This window comes from Genypterus blacodes, unplaced genomic scaffold (assembly GCF_046128005.1).
Source record: "Genypterus blacodes isolate CSIRO-AG114 ecotype Tasmania unplaced genomic scaffold, CSIRO-AGI_Gbla_v1 ptg000057l_1, whole genome shotgun sequence".
NCBI lineage: Eukaryota > Metazoa > Chordata > Actinopteri > Ophidiiformes > Ophidiidae > Genypterus > Genypterus blacodes.
In genome coordinates this window covers 144,791-164,800 of record NW_027466869.1, presented here as the reverse complement: position 1 = coordinate 164,800, position 20,010 = coordinate 144,791, and the positions used below count along the sequence as shown (strand labels likewise).

Here is a 20,010-nt window from a genome sequence, read left to right as displayed (position 1 = left end):
TTAACTGCACTGCAGACGGCTACCCGGGTCTTGTGTCTGGATTCTGGCACCACAGTGGGCCGCCAGGATCCAAACAATCTTTTAAGAAATGCGTACACTTTTGCCAAGTTTGAAATGTTTGTTTTTTTTTTATTCTTAATGTTGTGTGTATCCTCCTGACCCATCGTCCTCATATGTGGACATTATATTTTTCCTTCCCTACATCCACACTATCATTGTGCTTAACTCAAACCTGTTGTTTGCAGGCCCAATTAAAAACCACTTTGGGTCTCTTGAACACATAGCAGACAGAAAGAAATGTCTTTATGTTCATATGTAGTACACATATGATCACACACTTCACTTTTATCCCACATAGCAAGGAGAAATTGAAAATGCATCCAAAGTAAACGTCCGGTTCTCAGGAGGTTAAATACAATGATTTGTCTTGATTTAAATCGTATTATATAAGTAATCAAAGGACGTTGAGCTCTTGGATTGATGGTACTTCCCAGGGTAAAGTATTGATTTTGTGTTATTCTGAACTGAATTCAGTAGAAGTTTTACAGTGTCCTGTTTATTCTCCCCAAAAACAGAGAAAGTGGCACATCACTGTCTCAGAGGGAGCACTATTCTTAGAGCCCTGCAAAGGGTACCAGCCACTATGCTGCACAGTGAAACACTGAGAACACTCACACAACACTCCCAGACATAACCATACAGACTGTGCATACATGCTGTAGACCTTCACACCAGTTTGGGGACCCCGCAGGAACACGTACACACAGTTTTGAATCAACTCCCTCACTTCCTCTACATATTCTATGTCAAACCAAGTCAGGACAAAGTGAGCCAAAGCAGGATGATCAGTGTGACAAATGCCTCCCAGTCCTCACATTGAAGTTCACATATAAGCCCGGGACCAGAACTGGAGCATGAGAAAGGATCTGATATCCATCATTGTTGAACTGTAAATTGCAGTATATAGGAGCCGGTAAAACGTGGGAAGCTTTACTTTATGATAGCTTCCTAACACAAATAATGAGAAAGAATGAGTTGCATTTCTGTTATACAAGCCGTGTACTGGATACGAGGCATTTGTGTAAATGCATTGCATAGTGACACTGCCCTGGGTGCTACAATAACTTTCCATGCTGGCAGTTGGAATGTGTGTTATCAGGCTCGTGCTGTGATGGTTAGGACAACAGCCAGGGGAATTGCACTGTTGTAATTGTGCAGTATGTATTAGTGTGCCGAATTTGTTCTCAGCTCCTACAGATACAGTCTGGATTGTAATCGCTCTGAGTTTGAGGTTATGGTGTTAGGCAGTGGATTGGCATCATGCACCGTGCCAAGCTTGGCAGATTGCACCATGTACAGTCTAGCCTGTGGTCTGGATTGAATTGGATGGAGACAGTCTGTTCCGATTGTCGAGAGGCGATGTAAATCTGCGCTTGTGTTTGGGTTATGAGGCTTCAAGAGGAAGAAATTGCATTTGTGGTGTTTATCCCTTCACATTTTCTACATTTGACTGGGGATTCCTAAAGTTTTTCCATCTTTTTTTCCATCTGCGACACCAGCGTGATTACAATCATTCCCAATCTCATAGTTTGACATGAAACAAGGCTATAGGTCAGTATGGATCCTATAGGAAAACTGTTATAAGACATTTTCAATCTGCAGTGTGAAAGGATGTTCTGTAGCACTGTGCACAAATCAGCATGTGACGCTCCCCAGCCTGGGGTTAGGAGAGCAAAAGCAGATGGATTGGCACATTTTCCATGCCATGTGATGTTGCACTGCCCCTGCTACACTCTAATGTGAGTTTAAGGATTTGGGACACAATCCTCATGAGATTTGAGGACAGATAGTTAAAGGGAGCGAACCTGTGCCTCTGCATGTTTTTACGCTTAAAATCCAAGCGGAGCAACAGGAGTGAGAACACAATGCGCTCACTGCATGGGTAATATTTTCACAGCAAATTTTAAATCAAGTTTTGCCTCAGTGATTTAAAAATCCACCCTGAAACCATCCAGTACCACAGCACAGCTTTAGCATTAACTGTGTGTGTGTGTGCGTGTGTGTGTGTGTGTGTGTGTACACTCAGGCATTGCGCTTTTTCTAGTTGAATATATGATGTTTGTTTGTGTTTACTGAAATATTGCTGCAGAATGAAAGGGAATGGCTGACCTTTGCATCGCATTGAATCACACAATTCGACAAGGCACGATCGTCACTGAGAAAGCTAATTTGCATATTTTAACAAGAAGAACACTAACTGGAATTCTTCTGCAAGCTTGTTATTGGACAACCACTGATTGTACACCAACATCATTTATGACTGCCATCGTGGGCTGTCAGTCATAAATGATGTAGCATGTTGCAGTTTACTGTGGGAAAAACCAGTATGCTCTCCTTTCACGTTTCCTTTCTATTTCCACTGGCTTGAATACAAGAAAATACAGAAGAATGTATGTATTTTGCATGCAACCTCCACTTGAACCCATAGGACACTGAAATGTTTAATATGATTTTACATTTCATTAAATAGAACAGTCTCTAAAGGGGAGCAGTATTTGGACCGTGGTGGAAACACTGAAATCCACATGCTTGATAAGCTTAAAACATAAAAGTAGTAATAAATCAAATGACTATTCCTACTCTCTGTGATGCATAACTGATTATCTTTGTCTATCATCAATATGTACAATTGTTCTGTTCTAATAATTCTTAGAATAAATTTTTATACAATTTTGTCACTGTGAAGGCCTGTGTGTGTGTACGTGTGTGTGCGCGTGTTTCCTGTGTTTACGCACACGATTGCTTTGCTGTGCTGTGCCTGTCATGGGAGCAGATTCTCTTCTCTGCGGTGTAATAATCACCTTCTATCACACACGTACACACAAACAGATGTGCCACATCAGAAACTGATGGACCTTATATCCAAATGCTCCCTTCCTATCAAATTCCCTGCTCTAAAATGTAGATTAATAATAATAATAATTTCAAGAAAGCACACTAGAAAGCCCTGTCTACTTGCATTTTGACACAACTTACAGAGCGCCGGGTGCAGGCAGCCAGTAAAATTGATTGCTCTCATTATGAGTATGTTATGAACAAGCCTTGTGTGATTGAAAACCTTTATTTCATGCTTGGCAGACTTGTAAATGAGGGGTTGTGTGTAGTGAAGAGGAGAGAAGTACGTGTCTCAGTGTGTTTCTGTTTATGAGTGTAGAGGTGAGAAAAGCTTGGCTCTCACCAATCGCAGCATGTCGGTTCATATTTTCTTCTGTAGGATATTGTAGGGTTTATTGCTGCATATAAACATGAGTAAATTTAGTGAGGACTCTGTGGTTCTATCTGTGGCTGGGGCATTGTGCCTATTTTACTGGTTGACATCAAAAGTAATGGGCCATCCATCGCATCAAGGGGACAGTCCTCACCAGCCGCTGTTCATACTTTTCTGCCGCCGCCTGTGTGCGATCGCGTGATGCTTTCACATGGAATCACACACAGCGGGAGGCAGTGGCTCAGTGGGTAGAGCTTCCGCTTGGGAACCGGAGGGTTGCCGGTTCAAGCCCCTGCCGAGGTGCCCCTGAGAAAGGCACCGAACCCTCAATTGCTCCCCCCTCTGCGAAGGGTGGTAAATGTAATGTAATGTAATGTCGCTTTGGATAAAAGCGTCAGCCAAATTTTCGTAATGTAATGTAATGTAAGCTTGATCCTCAAAATCCAGTGTTGCGGCCTGGTGAGAGAAAGCACCCGATTGTCTCTATCCCATTCCGCTCTCCTAAATTACCCCGACGTGCATTAGAGGAGTGCCGTCTGATGTGGTGTTCAAATGGTGCACAGCTGCAGCGTGAGCATGGCTGCAGCGGCGTCACGGAGGGCAGTGCTGGCTGTGTGCCAGTTCCAATATCTTACATAAACCACCACACTGAGGAATGTGTCTGGGCACACTTCACAGGAAACACACACACACATTCCCACACGCACACACACTGTGCAGGAGGAGTAATGTTTCTGTTTGGGCCCTGTGGTGCCAATGTTGCACACGCACATGTAGGAACACACTTATGAACACATTCACTTTGGACAAATTTTTGTCTAGAAAGCAATTAAGCCCAAAATGCACAGAACAGTAATAGACTTGTGGTGTATTGGCGTATTAGAGGAAGTAGAGTAGATGAGGAAATGGCCTGCAGAATGCTCACACCGACTGTAACCAGATGGAGCCTTTACACACGCGAGTAAATCAATTTAGGATTCTGCACAATCTTGGTCCCTTACAAGCTTCACCTTTTAATTCAATGTTGACTTTGAAAATGGTACTACAATTTAAGTCTTGACGTGTACGACGTAGCTGTACCTTTATCTCCACCTCTGTTTTCAATATCATTTTCATTGTTTTTCACCCTTTTCACTGCTCTCACTCTTCTGACCGTATTCATTTTCTGCACATGAGCGAGAGCTGGAGAAAGAGCAATGGGGCGAGAAACAGGTGCAGCAGGTTATAAAGACACAGTAACAGAGGGGGCTTGTAAAAGAAAAACAAGCCAGATTGTGGACTGTGTCACTCAGCTTCTTGGGGTCCTTCTCCTCTTACAGACACAGAAGGAAAATGAAACCATTACTGCTACATCTCACCTGGGCCAGTTGTTTCCGCATGTGAGCCGCCAGCCCAATCCACCACTTCCTCCGAAGAGAGAATGTGCGGTCATTCAGGCTTTCACTGCTGCTCGTGGATGGAATCGATATTACGGAAGCCATTAAAACATGTTGGGAGCTGTTCCACTGTCTCTTTCTCTGCCTGTCTTTGTTCTCCTCCATCTTTATTATTGCTGCACACAGCAAATCTGTCTGTCGCCACATTCTTCTCGATGTTCTTGCTTTTCTTGGATTAGCATTACTTGACTTGGCTGATCGTTCTTTAATCTTTTTTCGATTCAATGTATCAATTGTCTCACTGCTCGGCTTCCCTTCATTTTCTGTCGGTTTTTCCCCTGATGTCTCCTTGTAATGACTCAGGTGTCTCACCAGCTGAATTGTTTCCCAAAGAAACAGCAAAAGTTTAAGAGATCATTTTGGAATGAGCATGTGATTACTTTCTCTGTTTATGACAAGCTTTGAGCTAAATATTCCAATTTTGTGTTGCACAGCACAGCCAGTAGTCAGGTTTAGAGTAATCACTGGTTCCTACAGGGGATTGTGGCGCTAATGGAATTTATAACGCATTTACAAACGGAACTGAGTTTTATTCCAAGGCGTTTAGTGTGTATGCTGCATGTGGGGGTTGCGTGCTTGCATATATGTGTGTGAGGGTATGATTCAGCACTCTAGATTCTATCTAATTAACTCATTGCCATTAGGAGCCAGTGTGATAAAGTGCTAATGAGATAACTGTCAAAGCAGCACAGTGATTGTGAAGTTGTTTTACCTCTGCAGGATTTTCTTCCTTGTTTTTGCTCTAATATCTGGTTACTGTGCGTGTGTGTGTGTGTGTGTGTGTGTGTGTGTGTGTGTGTGTGTGTGCGTGTGTGTTCATGTGTGTTCATGTGTGTTCATGTGTGTCAGCCATCTGATGGATGTATGATGACATCATAATCTTACTGCAGAGCCCGTCTCCCCACCTCCTCACTCTCATCCATTCTTATATTCAGGGGTCAAACCTGTCAATAATTACTAACTGCACCGTTGATTTGCACTGCATTATTCTGTCCAGTTTATATTTAAATAAAAGCAACAGCCTAAACATTTTATTAGTGAGCTTCATTGCCATCAAAATTTCATTTAATTTTAATCTCAACTGAAAAAGCAAAGATACTGTATGTCATACACTGAAGAGATAAATATCAGTCAGTGTGTCTATGTGCTTGTGTGTGCTTGTGTGTATGTGCGTGTGTGTGAGAGAGTGCTGAGCTTCCTTGTGTTATCAGTGTGCCATCTGTTGAGGAGGCGAGGGAAAGGAGTTGACATTTAAATACCACAATCAGACCAGGCAAGACCATGCTGAAGAACCCTGAGTGCACCAGTCTGGTCACACAGGTCTGACCTGATGGTGTCACTATCAAAAACAATTACTTTAGTCCAGAATAATGTCTGAAAAATGCCATATTAGCCAGATGTCCACATTATTATTTCGAGGGGTCTGTTTGCAATACATAAGTGCTCAAAAACACATTGATTTACATCTACAGTACTCTCTTTGCAGCAACATCATTATGCACATTGAGTGAAAACAGACAATTTCATACATTGTCACTTTAAAGCCTGTTTATGGGCTCACTTAAAGAATATTCCCCCTACTTTCTTTCTTTTTTTCTGTGTCTCTTGCTAAAACTGTTGGTTTTCTGTGTTTTCAGGGTTTCACCGCAATGAGGATATGAAGGCCATCGATGTACTTCCCATTCTCAAGGAGAAGGTTGCCTTTCTCTCAGGTCAGATATCCAAAGTTATACATTAGTGGTGTGTGTCATTTTTGTTGTACGCATTAAGAACAGGTTTTTGTTTAACATGTAGATGAAGTTATGTTTATAGAAGCCAGTTAGTTTGGATTGGTTGAAATTTTCTTTGGTCTTAGATAAGCTAGCAAATGAAATGAAGTGAGGTCAAAATGATCAAGATCATTCAGAAAAAAATTATACACAATATTCCCTCGGGTTCAGCTTTGTCATGGCAACTCGGGTGTGATTTTGTTAAAAATTCTGGTCACACCCACAGGGACACTCACAGATCTTTGGCTTTATTGTTACTGACTCGCCATGCTGCTGACCTGGCCTTTAATTTGCAAACACTGCCATAATAACAAGTTAGAGCTGTGTGTCTGTGTGTAGTCTGTGACAATATTACAATCTGATGTTTGTGAGTGTAATTTGACCTGTAATGGTGCCCCCAGGGGGTGACCGGGATCACAATGCCAACTATATTTGCTGCCCCAACTGATTCACCCATAAAAATCTCATATAAATTCAAATAATTGGGGCGCTGGTAGATTCATTACAGCCAATTCTTTAATAGCACACCAATACATCAAGTCTGAAGTGAAGGGGACAAGATAAAACATGGCAAAGGAATTGTATTGTCCCAATATAATTATATTCTCTATCCCTCTAAAATGTCATAGGAAACAACAGTAAATTTCAAAGATGTCTATTGTAGCTTCTTTCTCAGGACCCTCTGCAAACTGTTTTTGCAAAATGTAGTTATAGCTGTGGCCCTTTCAGCACTTCTAAACGTCTCAGGAATATGACATATTATGTTGTAATAACGTCGATCAATAAATGAAACAGTATTTATAGCTGTCTTAAGGTTCCACCCACTATTCCCTCCCCCCTGTGTCCATTCCCGTGTATCCACTTGAGGGCTGCACAATGACCTGACCTTCTTTCATTTCATTGAGGAGATTTATTTCATTAATAAAAAAGCTGAAATGATCATAGCCTCAACACGTGTAGTCCAGGTGCAATGTTGGCTTTGATTTATTTGCACATAAATACGCAGAGGTACTTCAAGAGAAGATGTGTAGTTGAATAGAAATGTACAGGGTAGGACATTTGCTGGGTTGGGGCGTGTCCCATCTGTCTGCCCTTTGCTTTATATCTGCTGGTTCAGGGTCATGGGGGAGCTGGAGCCGCTCGCTGCCTGCAGTGGGTGAAATGCAGGGAAACACCCAGATCGCACCAGATTATCAAGCTGTTACATGGAAAAAAGATAGAGTTTGACATAAAGAGAAGAATACCTTGTTTTTGACACCACCAGCTGTTATAGATGGACACACTCAGTATGCATTGTTGTGATTTCCTCTGGCAGGTGGCAGAGACCGACGTGGAGGTCCTGTCCTCACATTTCCAGCAAGAAGCAACCATGATAGAATACGACCTGAAGACCTGCGCAGGCTCATAGCATACCTGGCAACTATACCCAGGTAGGTAATGCATATAGACATACATGCATAATATATTTATATAAACATGAATAGGCTTATATACAGAGAGAGATTTCCCTCTCTCTCTCTCCGTCTCTCTCTCTCTCTCTCTCTCTCTCTCTCTCTTTCTTTGTTTCTCTCGCTCTCCCTCCAACACACACACACACACACAACTCATCACTTGCTTGGTGTCAAACTCTCCCACCTCGCTTGGATTTTTCAAGGCAAACAGTGAAGCAGGAGCCCGGAGGCTGCAGAGAGCCACAGCGGCCCCATTTTTCATTTGGAATTCGCTGTGAACATTCAGTCTCTCTTTAGCCACCCTCTTCATCCTCCTCATTATTCTCCCTCTTCTCTTCAATTCATGTCTGCACTCTTCAGAACAAGCCACTCCACCTTTTATCATCTGATTTATTCAAGTATTGCCTGGTTAGTGGTGGTTCTAACCAGGAACTTCTTGTGCCATGTATCTCCACAACTGCACCTCCTTTTTCCCCTGTACGACTTCCTCCCTATGTTGTCTCACAGGAAGAATTCAGGGAACTACAGGAGGTTCTTATGTTGCTCTTCTGTGTGCTGCAGTTTTGTGCAGGCTCGACACACCTTCGCCTCACGTTTAACACTTAGCTGGAGGCTCATCTCTGATTTGCTTTGAGGGAATCCCCCCCCCCCCCCTCCCCGTGTTGCGCCCATGGTACATTCCTTCTGCCGGTTGCTTGTTGCTTGTGTGTTTTTTTCTGCACAGTTTTTAATTGATGCTTGAGGGGGTCTAGGAATTGCAAAAACATGTGTCACCAAAAAGATCAGTTCACCAGGGTCAATTCAGATAAACAATGGATGCATTAACACTTGTTTTTTGACAAACTCTTAAATAGGCCTATAAACACTTTATATTTGAGGGCATTTTTGCAAGAAACAAGAAGTAGGCTCCTTTCACTCAAAGTTTCAGCAAGCCTTTTGTTCTTATTAACAATGTTGTCTTTGTAAGCAAGGGCTATTGTCATTGGTATTGTTGGTAATTCCAAAATGGCTCTAACAATCAACTGTTGTTTTTGCTTTGTGTGCGACTTGATTAGCTGAACGTGAAGCTGGGAAATGGAGAGCTGATTTGCTGGAAATGAGGAGTTTTTCCACTGCACACTTATTTTTGACGAGTTAGTACCCAGACGGCGGCTCTTGGAACAAAATCTTTCAGTTTAAGTAAATGAATGAGACTCAATTCTTTTGAAACTGTGGGAAGAGGTGAGGCCAGAGAGAATTAAAGACCTCTCAGGGGTGAGTGGTCCAGTTTTGGGCTGAAAATGAAACAAGAGGCGCAAAGGAGGTCAGATTCTGTTCTACAGCTTGGGTTTTGTCTCTCCTGTTTAAATATTCAGTCTTTCCTCCTTTATTCTCTCTTCTCTCTCTCTCTCTCTCTCTCTCTCTCTCTCTCTCTCTCTCTCAAACACACACCCCTCCTCTCCACTGTTTTTCTTTAGCCATTTGGCTGCCGCTGTGTTTTCAGAGAGTGAGGTCAGAGTGAGTTAGAGCAGGAGGGCCTGCGTCTGTTTCTGTCTCCCAGCTAGACACGTTCAGATTAAAGCCTTTAACACTGGGAAACAACCTTTTATGGACTTATACAGCGGACAGACTCCTGGTAAGCGGCAGAGGAAGTTTCACTGCTTGAAACTCTGTTTTTTCTTACCAGATGCGCTGCTGTGGAGATTTGAATGGAATATTTTGACTTGAATCTGTTTGTTCTGTTTGTTAATTTTGGCGCCTATACAGATTTCACAGACAGACTCTATTGTTTAAGCAATGATAATGATGTAACTGAAGAGGTTTCTTTTTGCTTGCTCACTGTTATTGCCCGTAAGTTCAGGATCGTGTTTGATTTTTTTCCTCTATTACTCATTTGCTTTATTTATTTTTGTTCATTTCCTATCCATGTGGGAATTTGCTCTGTATTTATGTGTTGTGCTTTTCTGCAGCGAGGAGGTGGCCCGACATGGCTTCACAGTCATTGTGGACATGCGTGGTTCAAAGTGGGACAGCATCAAGCCGCTGCTGAAGATCCTCCAGGAATCTTTCCCTTCGTGCATCCACGTCGCCCTCATCATCAAACCAGACAACTTCTGGCAGAAGCAGAGGACCAACTTCGGCAGCTCCAAATTTGAATTTGAGGTGGGCGTCCCTTTATAGATGTTTACTGCTTCTTATGCATAAAACTATCCATCCTTTTACTGAAGCTTGAGGTTGTATTTGTTGCTGTTGAACATTTTTTATCAGCATGTTATTCTGTTCTGAGGATGTAGTTTCACGGTTCGTTTAATAACTTTCTGCATGAGGCAGTAGTATTTGCACTTACATCCGTAGATCAAAATGAATAATTTGTTTAAACTTTTTGGAGTTTCAGATAATTTAGCATAGCCATCAGTCCTACTTTATCAGATCTAATTGGAGTGCTGCTCAGTGACAGTGGAACTGCTCTGTCCCGTGTGGGCACGTGGGCTGGTATATTTAGTCCTGACCCAGTTACTATGGAAACGGGATATATAGGGCATGGTGAAGCATTTCATCCCAACAGTAGCAAGCAGGCCACTGGAGTTTTTAGTGGATAGGATGCTGATTGATTGATTGATTGATTGATCTACATCCTTAAACATCACATACACTGTCACAGCTACATCAGGTGGTAATGAAGGACAGGACCCCTGCAGTGTTGAGAGTTTGGTCTGTTTTGGTTCCAGTTTTTATCACACAGCATATAAACTGGTCTGGAGTTAAGCAGGATGTCACAGATTGGTGTTTTTGGAGATGAACTGGAAAGTTATAGATGGGTGAAAAGAACATGATGTTCTCTCCTCTGCCTCATCAAGTTCTGCTGTTCCCCCTATTTTTTGGAGTGAGAGCTGCAATATAAGATGATGGTTTATTGAGCGTCTCTCTGCTGTGATGGTGTGTGTGTGTGTAGGTTTGCATCTCTTTGCAACTGCTCCCCTGGCTGTTGTGGCAAATGTGAGTGTTCTCAGTTTGCTTGCTGCTTTTAAGAAGCTTAAAGAATTGAGGCATCATACATATGAGAGTCTTTCGTGCCTCTGGCAGTGGCATGAATAAATGAATTCCCTTTTCTGTTGAATTGGCTGTCTACATAATCCAGAGGTATCTTCTGTATTATATCTGCTTAGCCGTTTCTGAAATAATTATGAATGTTATTGAATGAGTTGTCATCAGTACAACCTCTGTTTGAACTTAAGCAGAGTGGCTATTATTTCCGCTCCATATCTCACCATTTATTGTACCTTTTTATTGTTTGTCTTTAGCTTCAGTGAACCTGAACAGTTTCTGTTTTTACTTCCTGAGAGTTTATATCCATATGTGTTCCATCTCATTAAAGATAACATGAATGCTGCCTGAAATGGCTGGAATGTTTTCTTTCATCCGCCTATGTAAACAGTGGACATGTGGAACCATTAGCTCTGCACCTTATTTTTGTAGCCTTGAGTTTAATGGTGGGAGGTATTTTGACAAACTTCAATTAAATTGATTTGCATTTAGATTATGGTGATGATGATAATGATGATCTTTAATGATGGTGTTCTTACTCTTCCAATCTCCTTTTTGTCCTTCATATATCCCTTCTAACTCTCGCATACACTCCAGACTGTGATGGTTTCCCTGGAGGGTCTATCCAAGATAGTGGACCCATCCCAGCTGACAGCTGACTTTGAGGGCAGCTTAGAATACAACCATGATGACTGGATTGAGGTATGCTTGTTTTCTCTTTGTCATATCTTTTCATTTTCTCCTGCTTTAAATTAACATTAGCTTTCACTTTTTGCTTGACTAGTCTACTAGTTTAAACAACAACATTAATAATAATAATAATAATAATAATAATAATAATAATAATAATAATAATAATAATAATAGTAATAGTAATAGTAATAGTAATAGTAATAATAATAATAATAATTTAGCGCCTTTCAAGAAACCAAAGGACTCTATTTCGAAAATTCAAAAGTAGTTCCGGACTGACAAATGGCGGCCATGTTTGACTGATTTCAGGTGCGGCTCTCGTTTGAGACCTTTGCCAGTGATGCAGCGCGAGCCCTTGCACGGCTCGAAGAGCTACAGGAAACGTTGTCTCAGCGCGACCTCCCCCGTGACTTGGAAGGGTCCCGGCGTCTCATGGAAGAACATGCCGCCTTAAAGAAAAGGGCCACGAAAGCGTCGGTGGAGGAGCTGGACACCCAGGGACGAAGGCTGCTGCAAAGGCTACAATCGCAGACTGCCGGAGGCGGGGGGAGTTTAGATGGCGGCTACGGCAATCGCACCGGAGCCAGTGGCGATTCCAACGACCACCACCGCGGCTTTCACGTACACGCTGACGCACACAACCTAGTGGCTAAAGTGACGGGTTTGTTAGATAAGCTGCATGGGACGCGTCAAAATCTGCAGCAGCTATGGCACATGAGGAAGCTGAAGCTGGACCAGTGCTTCCAACTACGCCTGTTTGAACAAGATGCTGAGAAGGTTAGCGTTCTGTTGTTTTCTATTCTGAATATAATCCATAACAATAGTGATATAAATCACATAGAAGATAATGTTAATTGCTTCCTTGCTGCCTCTTCACCTTTTAGCCCCTAGGTGCTTCTGTGTTAATATGGGCCAGAACTAAGTCTATCTCTTTATAGATGTACATGTTTAAAGATGCACGCCATACATGCCAGCCTAAGCATTTCACTGCAGATCAATTGTCATCCCTTCTAGGCCAGATTAGTGAGGCTCTGTGTGTGTGTGTGTATCAAATCTGAACAGATACACTAGCTTGCTGATGGTGCTGGCCAATGTTGACAGAACTTTATGTGCAATATCCGCCAAGTAATTTATTGTATTCATGACCTCTAAGTGTTTTTTGTCATCATGTCACATTGATTTATGTATTGTACAAGTTTGAAACAAAGAAGCTTTACACATACATTGTCTTCATCCCTGGAGACTTTAAATCTACACATTTACATTGTTGTGCTTTCTCTGATTAACCAGTGTTGAGGTTGTTTGTAATTATAGATATGATTATAAGATATGTGGGAATGTACTGTATGTGCCTGCATGTCTTAAGTATTTCATGGCAGTGTGATATCGTGTGTCTGGAGATGGTAAATCTAGCTGCGTATTGCAGAGCTGGAGGCAAAAACAGAGGCCTGCAAAGGAGAAGTGTCAGAGTTGTAATGAAACACACGTCTTCCATACGCCAAACATGCAGAGTGAGAGAGAGAGGAAGAGTAGACTGCACACACAGAGAGATTGTTCTTTTGTTCTCACTAATTCAAGGAGCATGCAGGTGACTTGGACTTCAGTCCAGAGACGAGGGATTAGAGTTCTTAATTACAAATGAAGACAGCAGGCAGTGTGTGAAGAGGATGGACTCATGCATCAGGAGAACATATTGTTGCCGTTGTTTGACCATTTCCCTCTGGCCTGTGTGTAGATGTTTGACTGGATCATGCACAACAAAGGACTTTTCCTGACCAGCTACACGGAAATCGGAGGCAACCACCAACATGCTGCCGAGCTGCAGACCCAGCACAACCACTTCGCGATGAACTGCATGGTAAGACGCTGTCCTGTTACACACACACATACGCACACACATTCTTCCTCCTGCGCCATTACTAGCTGTGGCCTGATATTTCCTGTCCTCTTTTATGTATCTGTTTTCCAGTGTGCTGCAGCTCTGCCCCTCTCTGTTATGTCTTGTCACAGCATTGTTCCCACAATTGACCCATATTGTCTTCCTGACCCTCCCTCAGCTGTGTGCTGCCCTCTACTGCTCTGCTCCACAGCTTTCCTTACCCCCCCTGCACCTTACTACAACCTAATAAGTGTACGATGCTACAGCAGTTTCCTCCTCTCCTTACCCACTTCTGACCTGCCAGTTCTAATTGGAACATTTCACTTTGTCGCATTTTATCTCATCACTTGGACAACCTGGCAATGATTCCCCGGGACAGTTTTAATTGGGTACCTCCACAGGAATGGAGTTTTACTATCCGTTTTACTACCAGTTACAATGTCAGATGTTTGGCAACCCAAACTTTATGTTATTGTCAGTCAGTGCTCCAGTATTTCACCCTGTTTGGGCCATTTTGCAATCTGACCACCAGTATTGCATTTTTATTTGCCCGTGTTCCTGCAGCATGGCCTCTCGCTCCCTGGACCTTCTCTGTATCTCCTCCTTATTCCCCTGCTGCCCTGTCAGCTCTCGTCACATCTGATGTGCATGTGATCTGCCAAAGGGGAAATGAGGCTAGTAGCTGTCAGCATCCAGGAAGTGTGCACAGTGCTGCACCTGCGCTGCTTTTTGAGGGGCTTTTTCATGTCTGGGGTCTATTTTCAAATCCTTCTCTTGTTCCGTCTGGGATCTGACCGCATCTTGCATCCTGGTCCTTTTTTAATCTCGTGTTTGCTTGTTTCTACGCTTCCTTCCTTCTTTCAGACAGCCAGTGATTTATCCAGAGACTCACGGCAAGTGTTGTTGCTCAAAGACAAATGCCTGTGGTGCAGATTTTGGTCACTTTGAGACAAGCTGCTCCAGAGGACCAGTGCTCTGTCACAGTTTGTCTCTCAGTTTGTCTAATTTACTAGCTCGCTGGCAATAACAAGATAGACGTTCAAGGGTTAAATAATGTCTCTTGTCCCAACACGGTCACCTTGTTTTTTCCACAATCAGCCCTTTTCCTTTTATGTTTAATTTATTAAAAGAAGCAGCACTAAACTAACAGAACTATATATTTGTCTTGAATACACTTTGTAGAATTAAATCAGCACATTTCCTTTGATCTGATTTAGGCTTCCAAGTCTGTGCTGCTTGGACCAAAACTCCCTGACTGCACGTTTTTCACTTTTGCTGTCCTACTTTAACTATTGTTTGTCGGACAAAAGTTATGGCGAGGAAGAGGTTGGCTCATGGGAGACGACATCCTTCCACTCACTGGGTCACTGGTGCTGAGAACCAGGCGCAGTAGTGTCAACAATGGGGAACCGGGAGGTGGGGCAGCTCGGGCCAATGTCAACACCAAGGGGGCAGAGATGGACCACTAAGCTGTCGGACAACAGTCGCAGAAAGGACAGATGGGGCCGCAACGTTAACACACACATATGCACAGTTGGGTACACTCAGAGTGACCACCGCCCCCTCCACCCATTCTTCCACAGGAAGCTCTCTTTCCCCTTCCTGTTTGCCTGCATGGCTGACGAGAAATACATAGTGCCGGGGCGAAAAGACAATTGTGTGTGTGTGAGAGAGAGTCTGTGTGTGTCCTTTTGTTTGCATGTTGTTGAGAAGCTGCCCGCGTCTCTCGTGTAATCTCTGTTTGTGGAAAAAAAAAAGCTTCCTACTTACCACACAAAAACAAAATGAAACATAACAATGTGTCTGGTTTCCGCTGGTGTCTGAATACACCACCATCATCTTATTGCAGGATTTATTGCGCCATCAACATTCATACATTTTGCAATATTGTGTCAATAATCGCCGCAAGCATGAGCACGGATCCATTTTGCGTTTGTACAGATTGTGTGGCGTAGAGGTAAAATACTGCGGACACACAGGCTCATCAGTTCAACACAAGCAGATTACATTATCGTCTCTGAAAGCTGTTAGTGTGAGTAACAGACACAGACACTGTGTATACGATTACACACACACAAAGCCCAACAGGCCACAGATGAAAGGAAATGAAGTGAGATAAAAAGTGTTCCAGTGAATCGAGGCAGTTATTCAAAGCTCTCGTTTGCATTAGCTGCCGCTCCCAGTAATATCACTCGCGGATTGTATGGAATTTGCATGAGGATAACAAAATGGTTAATGGTTAACAAAATCAATGGATTGATGCTACCGATGTGCAATCTTTCAAAAATGTCTTCTGTATGAAGGACAGCAAAGTTGTGTCAAAAATGGATCAGGATCATCACAAAGCCCCAGTTAATGAAACCCAAGTGCTGCACAAATTTGCCATTACATCTTTTGAAAACGCAAGTAGCCAGGAGTTTCCTTGGGTTTCTGGGTAATTAGGTCTCTTTCTTTGCCCCTTTTTGCATGACAGGATGTGTGTACATGTGTACTGTTGTTGACAGTTGTCCATTTTGTAATACGATCACACAGTAAACGCCACTGAGGCCTTTCCCTCGCGTCTGTTTTCCTGCCCTGTAGATTGATTGACTTTAAGAGTGCGATCCTTCTCTTCTCTCTCTCTCTCTTTCTCTCTCTCTCCTTTCTCTCTCTCTCTTGCCCCATGCCCTCATCGGTTTTAAATTAAGAGTACCTCCCCCCTGTCTCTCCCCCACTCACCCTCCTTCCTGTCCATCAGTTTTAGATTAGGCATTTACCGCCCAGTATGTTTGAGTAGTTCAGCCTCTGTTATTTAACCTAATTCATAATGTCCCACAGATGGCTCATAGGCCTTCAGGCGTATTGGTCGTAACTGGGCAGCTCTGGTCTTTATTTGTTCCTCCATCTTCTGAATGTGTGTGTGTGTGTGTGTGTGTGTGTGTATAGGTGAGTGGGGAGATGGGATCTTTAGTGGATGTGGATATGCATTGAAAAACAAAATTCAATCACATTTCTAGATTTGTGTTTGGACATCACTTTTGTCATAACATGTTTCTTATCTTTCCTCAGTATTTAAATGTCCTTCTAAAAGATATGATAGGCTTATAATCTACTGCTGATTTGTGTATGTATCGCAACATGCAAGCGATATCTCTGAACACACCTCCCACATATTTTTCGGAGGGTAATGTCTGATAGCTGGCACCAGCAACTGCCACAAGCAGAGATTCAACTGTACAAAAACCATTTCCAAACAATAATATCAGAAAACCTCTCAAAGCCTTAGTGGTGAAACAAAACAAAGCTCTACTCCAGAGGCTTACTTACAATTGATGGAAACAAATAATAGTGGCTGTTGGAATCTCCATTCCCAAAAACCTGCCTCAGTCTGAGGACTTCAGCCGGTATGTGGTTCATCTTTCCTTCCCGTTGTGATTGAAACAAAAGAAATAAGAGCCATTATAGGTTCTTGGAGCAGTAATTGAATAGAATAATAACAGGCTGTTAACACAGTTGTTAATTAGTGTTTGCTGATCCGTGCCTATCTACACAAAACAGCTTGGAGCCCATATATTAAAATAGACAGAATGATTAAAAGTCCAACAGATTTTGTTTTCGTTATTCAGATGGGGCTCCTCTCCCTAGTGGCATGACTTTTCTATGTCCACAAGGCTGTGTGTCTGTGTGTGTGTGTGTGTGTATGTAGGGGGGGGGGGGGGTGTATTCATGTATGGACTTTGTTACTGTCTATCTATGTTAATGTATTGTAAAGGCCAATACATTAAGTAAGCATAAGAAGAAATACATTGTGTCAAAAGAAAAGCTTCACACATCATAGCCACCAAAATGAAAGACCATTCATCTACCTCATCATAGTTAACATAGTAGGACAGGCATTGTTCAGATTTTAGATTGACAGCCATTGTCGGTATACAGTCAGCCACTTTCAGTGTGTCGCAAGTCTGTACCCTCTTGTTTTCCCCATATAGATATGTGTGCACATCAATCAAATCATGAAATGTCATGGCTTGTCATGAACAGGATTCAAAAACATTTATTGAACATATTTTAGCCTATATGTGTATAGTTAACCATACCTTTCATACACAGTGAATACTACATAGTACATATAATAATAAGATATAATAATACTAAACATCAAGGATTTTATTCAAAGTCTATTAAATGAAAGATGTTGGTTTGTCTTAAAAGCTGTACTTCCTTTCCTGTTTGTCCACAGAACGTGTATGTGAACATCAACAGGATCATGTCGGTAGGGAACCGGCTGCTGGAGTCTGGCCACTACGCCTCCCAGCAGATCCAGCAGATCTCAGGCCAGCTGGAGCAGGAGTGGAAGGCCTTTGCTGCAGCACTGGATGAGCGCAGCACATTGCTGGAGATGTCTGCCAGCTTCCACCAGAAAGCAGACCAGGTATGGGCACACACAGTACTGATCTGCAAAAATGGAGCTGGATGTGTCCACGGTGTTAAATTGGAAGTAGGCATCAGTCGCATCTACAGTGTGTCACTTGCACTTGAATATTTTGCCCGTAACAGACCTTAATTCCATTGACTGTAAATGATTAATGCTACTTTCCTTTATTTTGCCTATGGCTGCACAAATAATCCATTAGTTACTTGTTGGCAACGTTGAGTGCTGAGTGGCTCCTTTTCAGTGCAGTTGTTAATGGTAATGAGTTCTTCGTATGCGTCCCAGATTGTATAGTTATCAATATTGTCAGTAAGAGCAGTAATACTGTAATTATACTGTACTTTGTCATGTTTTTTTTTATTTTTTGCAAAATAATCTTGGATTCTGAGTTCCTGTGAAGAAAATGTGTTTTAACACTTGGAAACTAATATTCTCCTAAAAGCTGATGCATTAAAATTAATGTTAGTTTTTGATCCGGGTTTACTGATCCGGGTGCTTATTTAGAGCCATGAGTTAAAGTGTTGTGCCTCTGTTTGTGTGTGTATTCTCCTCCTAGTACATGAGTAATGTTGAGCCTTGGTGTAAGGCATGTGGTGAAGGAGACCTGCCCTCTGAACTCCAGGATCTGGAAGACACAATTCATCATCACCAGGGACTGTATGAACACATCACCACTGCATATGCTGAGGTCAGGACGTACATCAGTCCCAAACATGCAAAACACACATGCATACATGCACAACAACTATGAACAAATCTATCCACTCATGCATCCATCCAACTGCATATCACCCTTTACAGGTAAGCCAGGATGGGAAGTCTCTATTGGATAAACTACAGCGACCTTTGACCCCAGGAAGTGCTGATTCGTTGATGGCGTCGGCCAACTACTCCAAGGCGGTGCACCACGTCCTGGACATCATCCACGAGGTGCTGCATCACCAGAGACAGCTGGAGAACATCTGGCAACACCGTAAAGTCCGCCTGCACCAGCGCCTGCAGCTGTGTGTGTTTCAGCAGGACGTACAGCAAGTAAGAAAGACACACACACACGTAAAAGCGCTCACACCTTCAAAACAGAGCCCAACTACACCTGCAGCTTTGTGTGCTTCAGCTTGTTTCCTTGCACCCACAGAGATGTAGAGAGCGAGAAGTAATTAGGATGCTGCACATGCTGACTGTTCCTACCGAATCAGCAGCCGTAACATCTCTGTAGTCTGTTCAAGTTAAATCTTTCTTTCTCAGAATAGAAATAGAAGAAAATATGTTGCTTGTAATACTTTTTAACTGTGTATATAAGCATTAAATCATGAAAAACTCTCCTGTATTACACAACAGGCAAAGCTTCACTTTTTCAACGATTCTGACAATATCATGATGATACCAAACTATTTTTGTTTTTATACTTTTCTGAATGATGCTCTGCAATAATTCCATATAGGATAACTGAGGGTGTGTTATTATTAATATAATTTATTCAGCTCTAGCATCTTCAAAGCTTTTATTCTCGCAGAGCCCCTAACAAACTGATAAGTTGGTGTATGTTTTCTTTCCATTTGCTATCCTTTGGGCATGAAGCCGCCCCCCCTCCTCCCTCCTCCCTCATCTCCCTCATCTCTCTCTCTCTCTCTCTCTCTCTCTCTCTCTCTCTCTCTCTCTCTCTCTCTCTCTCTCTCTTGTCGCCGCGTCCTTCATTCTTCCTTTCTCCTCTCCTTCCATCTTCTCTTTCATCAGCCTTTTCTCTTGGTAGTTGTTGCCATGGTGACGCAATTTAGTGCCACATAAAGTGTTGAGGGCACGCTTGCGTGTGTGTGTGTGTGTCACGTAAAATATTCTCTGAGGCCTTGAAAAAAACAATACGAAACCCTCTTTCAGTTGCTTCAAAACTGATTTTGTTGAAGAGACAATCAGGTAATTATGTACAAAGATTTAAAGCTCATCTTATCCACAGTGGACATCCTGGCACTTTGCACTGATATGCGATGATTTAATTTTTAACAATTCTGTCATTGCAGATAGAGATAAAGAGGGAAGAAGGGAGGGAGATTTGCAGATGAATAGAGTGAGAGAGAGAAAGAG

The 20,010-nt window shown here is 42.5% G+C and overlaps 1 protein-coding gene across 2 annotated transcripts in view; it reads left to right on the top strand.

Annotated features, from left to right (window-relative positions):
• The window catches only part of triob (trio Rho guanine nucleotide exchange factor b), an 87,936-nt gene that overhangs the window by 27,371 nt on the left and 40,555 nt on the right, over window positions 1-20,010 (top strand). Inside the window, exons 3-11 of one of the 2 annotated variants that reach the window (XM_076152692.1) lie at window positions 6,342-6,416; window positions 7,789-7,903; window positions 9,874-10,066; window positions 11,546-11,650; window positions 11,951-12,418; window positions 13,377-13,499; window positions 17,740-17,931; window positions 18,488-18,619; window positions 18,733-18,963. In XM_076152692.1, the coding sequence (XP_076008807.1) occupies window positions 6,342-6,416; window positions 7,789-7,903; window positions 9,874-10,066; window positions 11,546-11,650; window positions 11,951-12,418; window positions 13,377-13,499; window positions 17,740-17,931; window positions 18,488-18,619; window positions 18,733-18,963 (1,634 nt within the window). Of the gene's footprint in view, window positions 1-6,341; window positions 6,417-7,788; window positions 7,904-9,873; window positions 10,067-11,545; window positions 11,651-11,950; window positions 12,419-13,376; window positions 13,500-17,739; window positions 17,932-18,487; window positions 18,620-18,732; window positions 18,964-20,010 lie in introns of those variants that run through there. The other variant, XM_076152690.1, reaches the window with a different exon arrangement.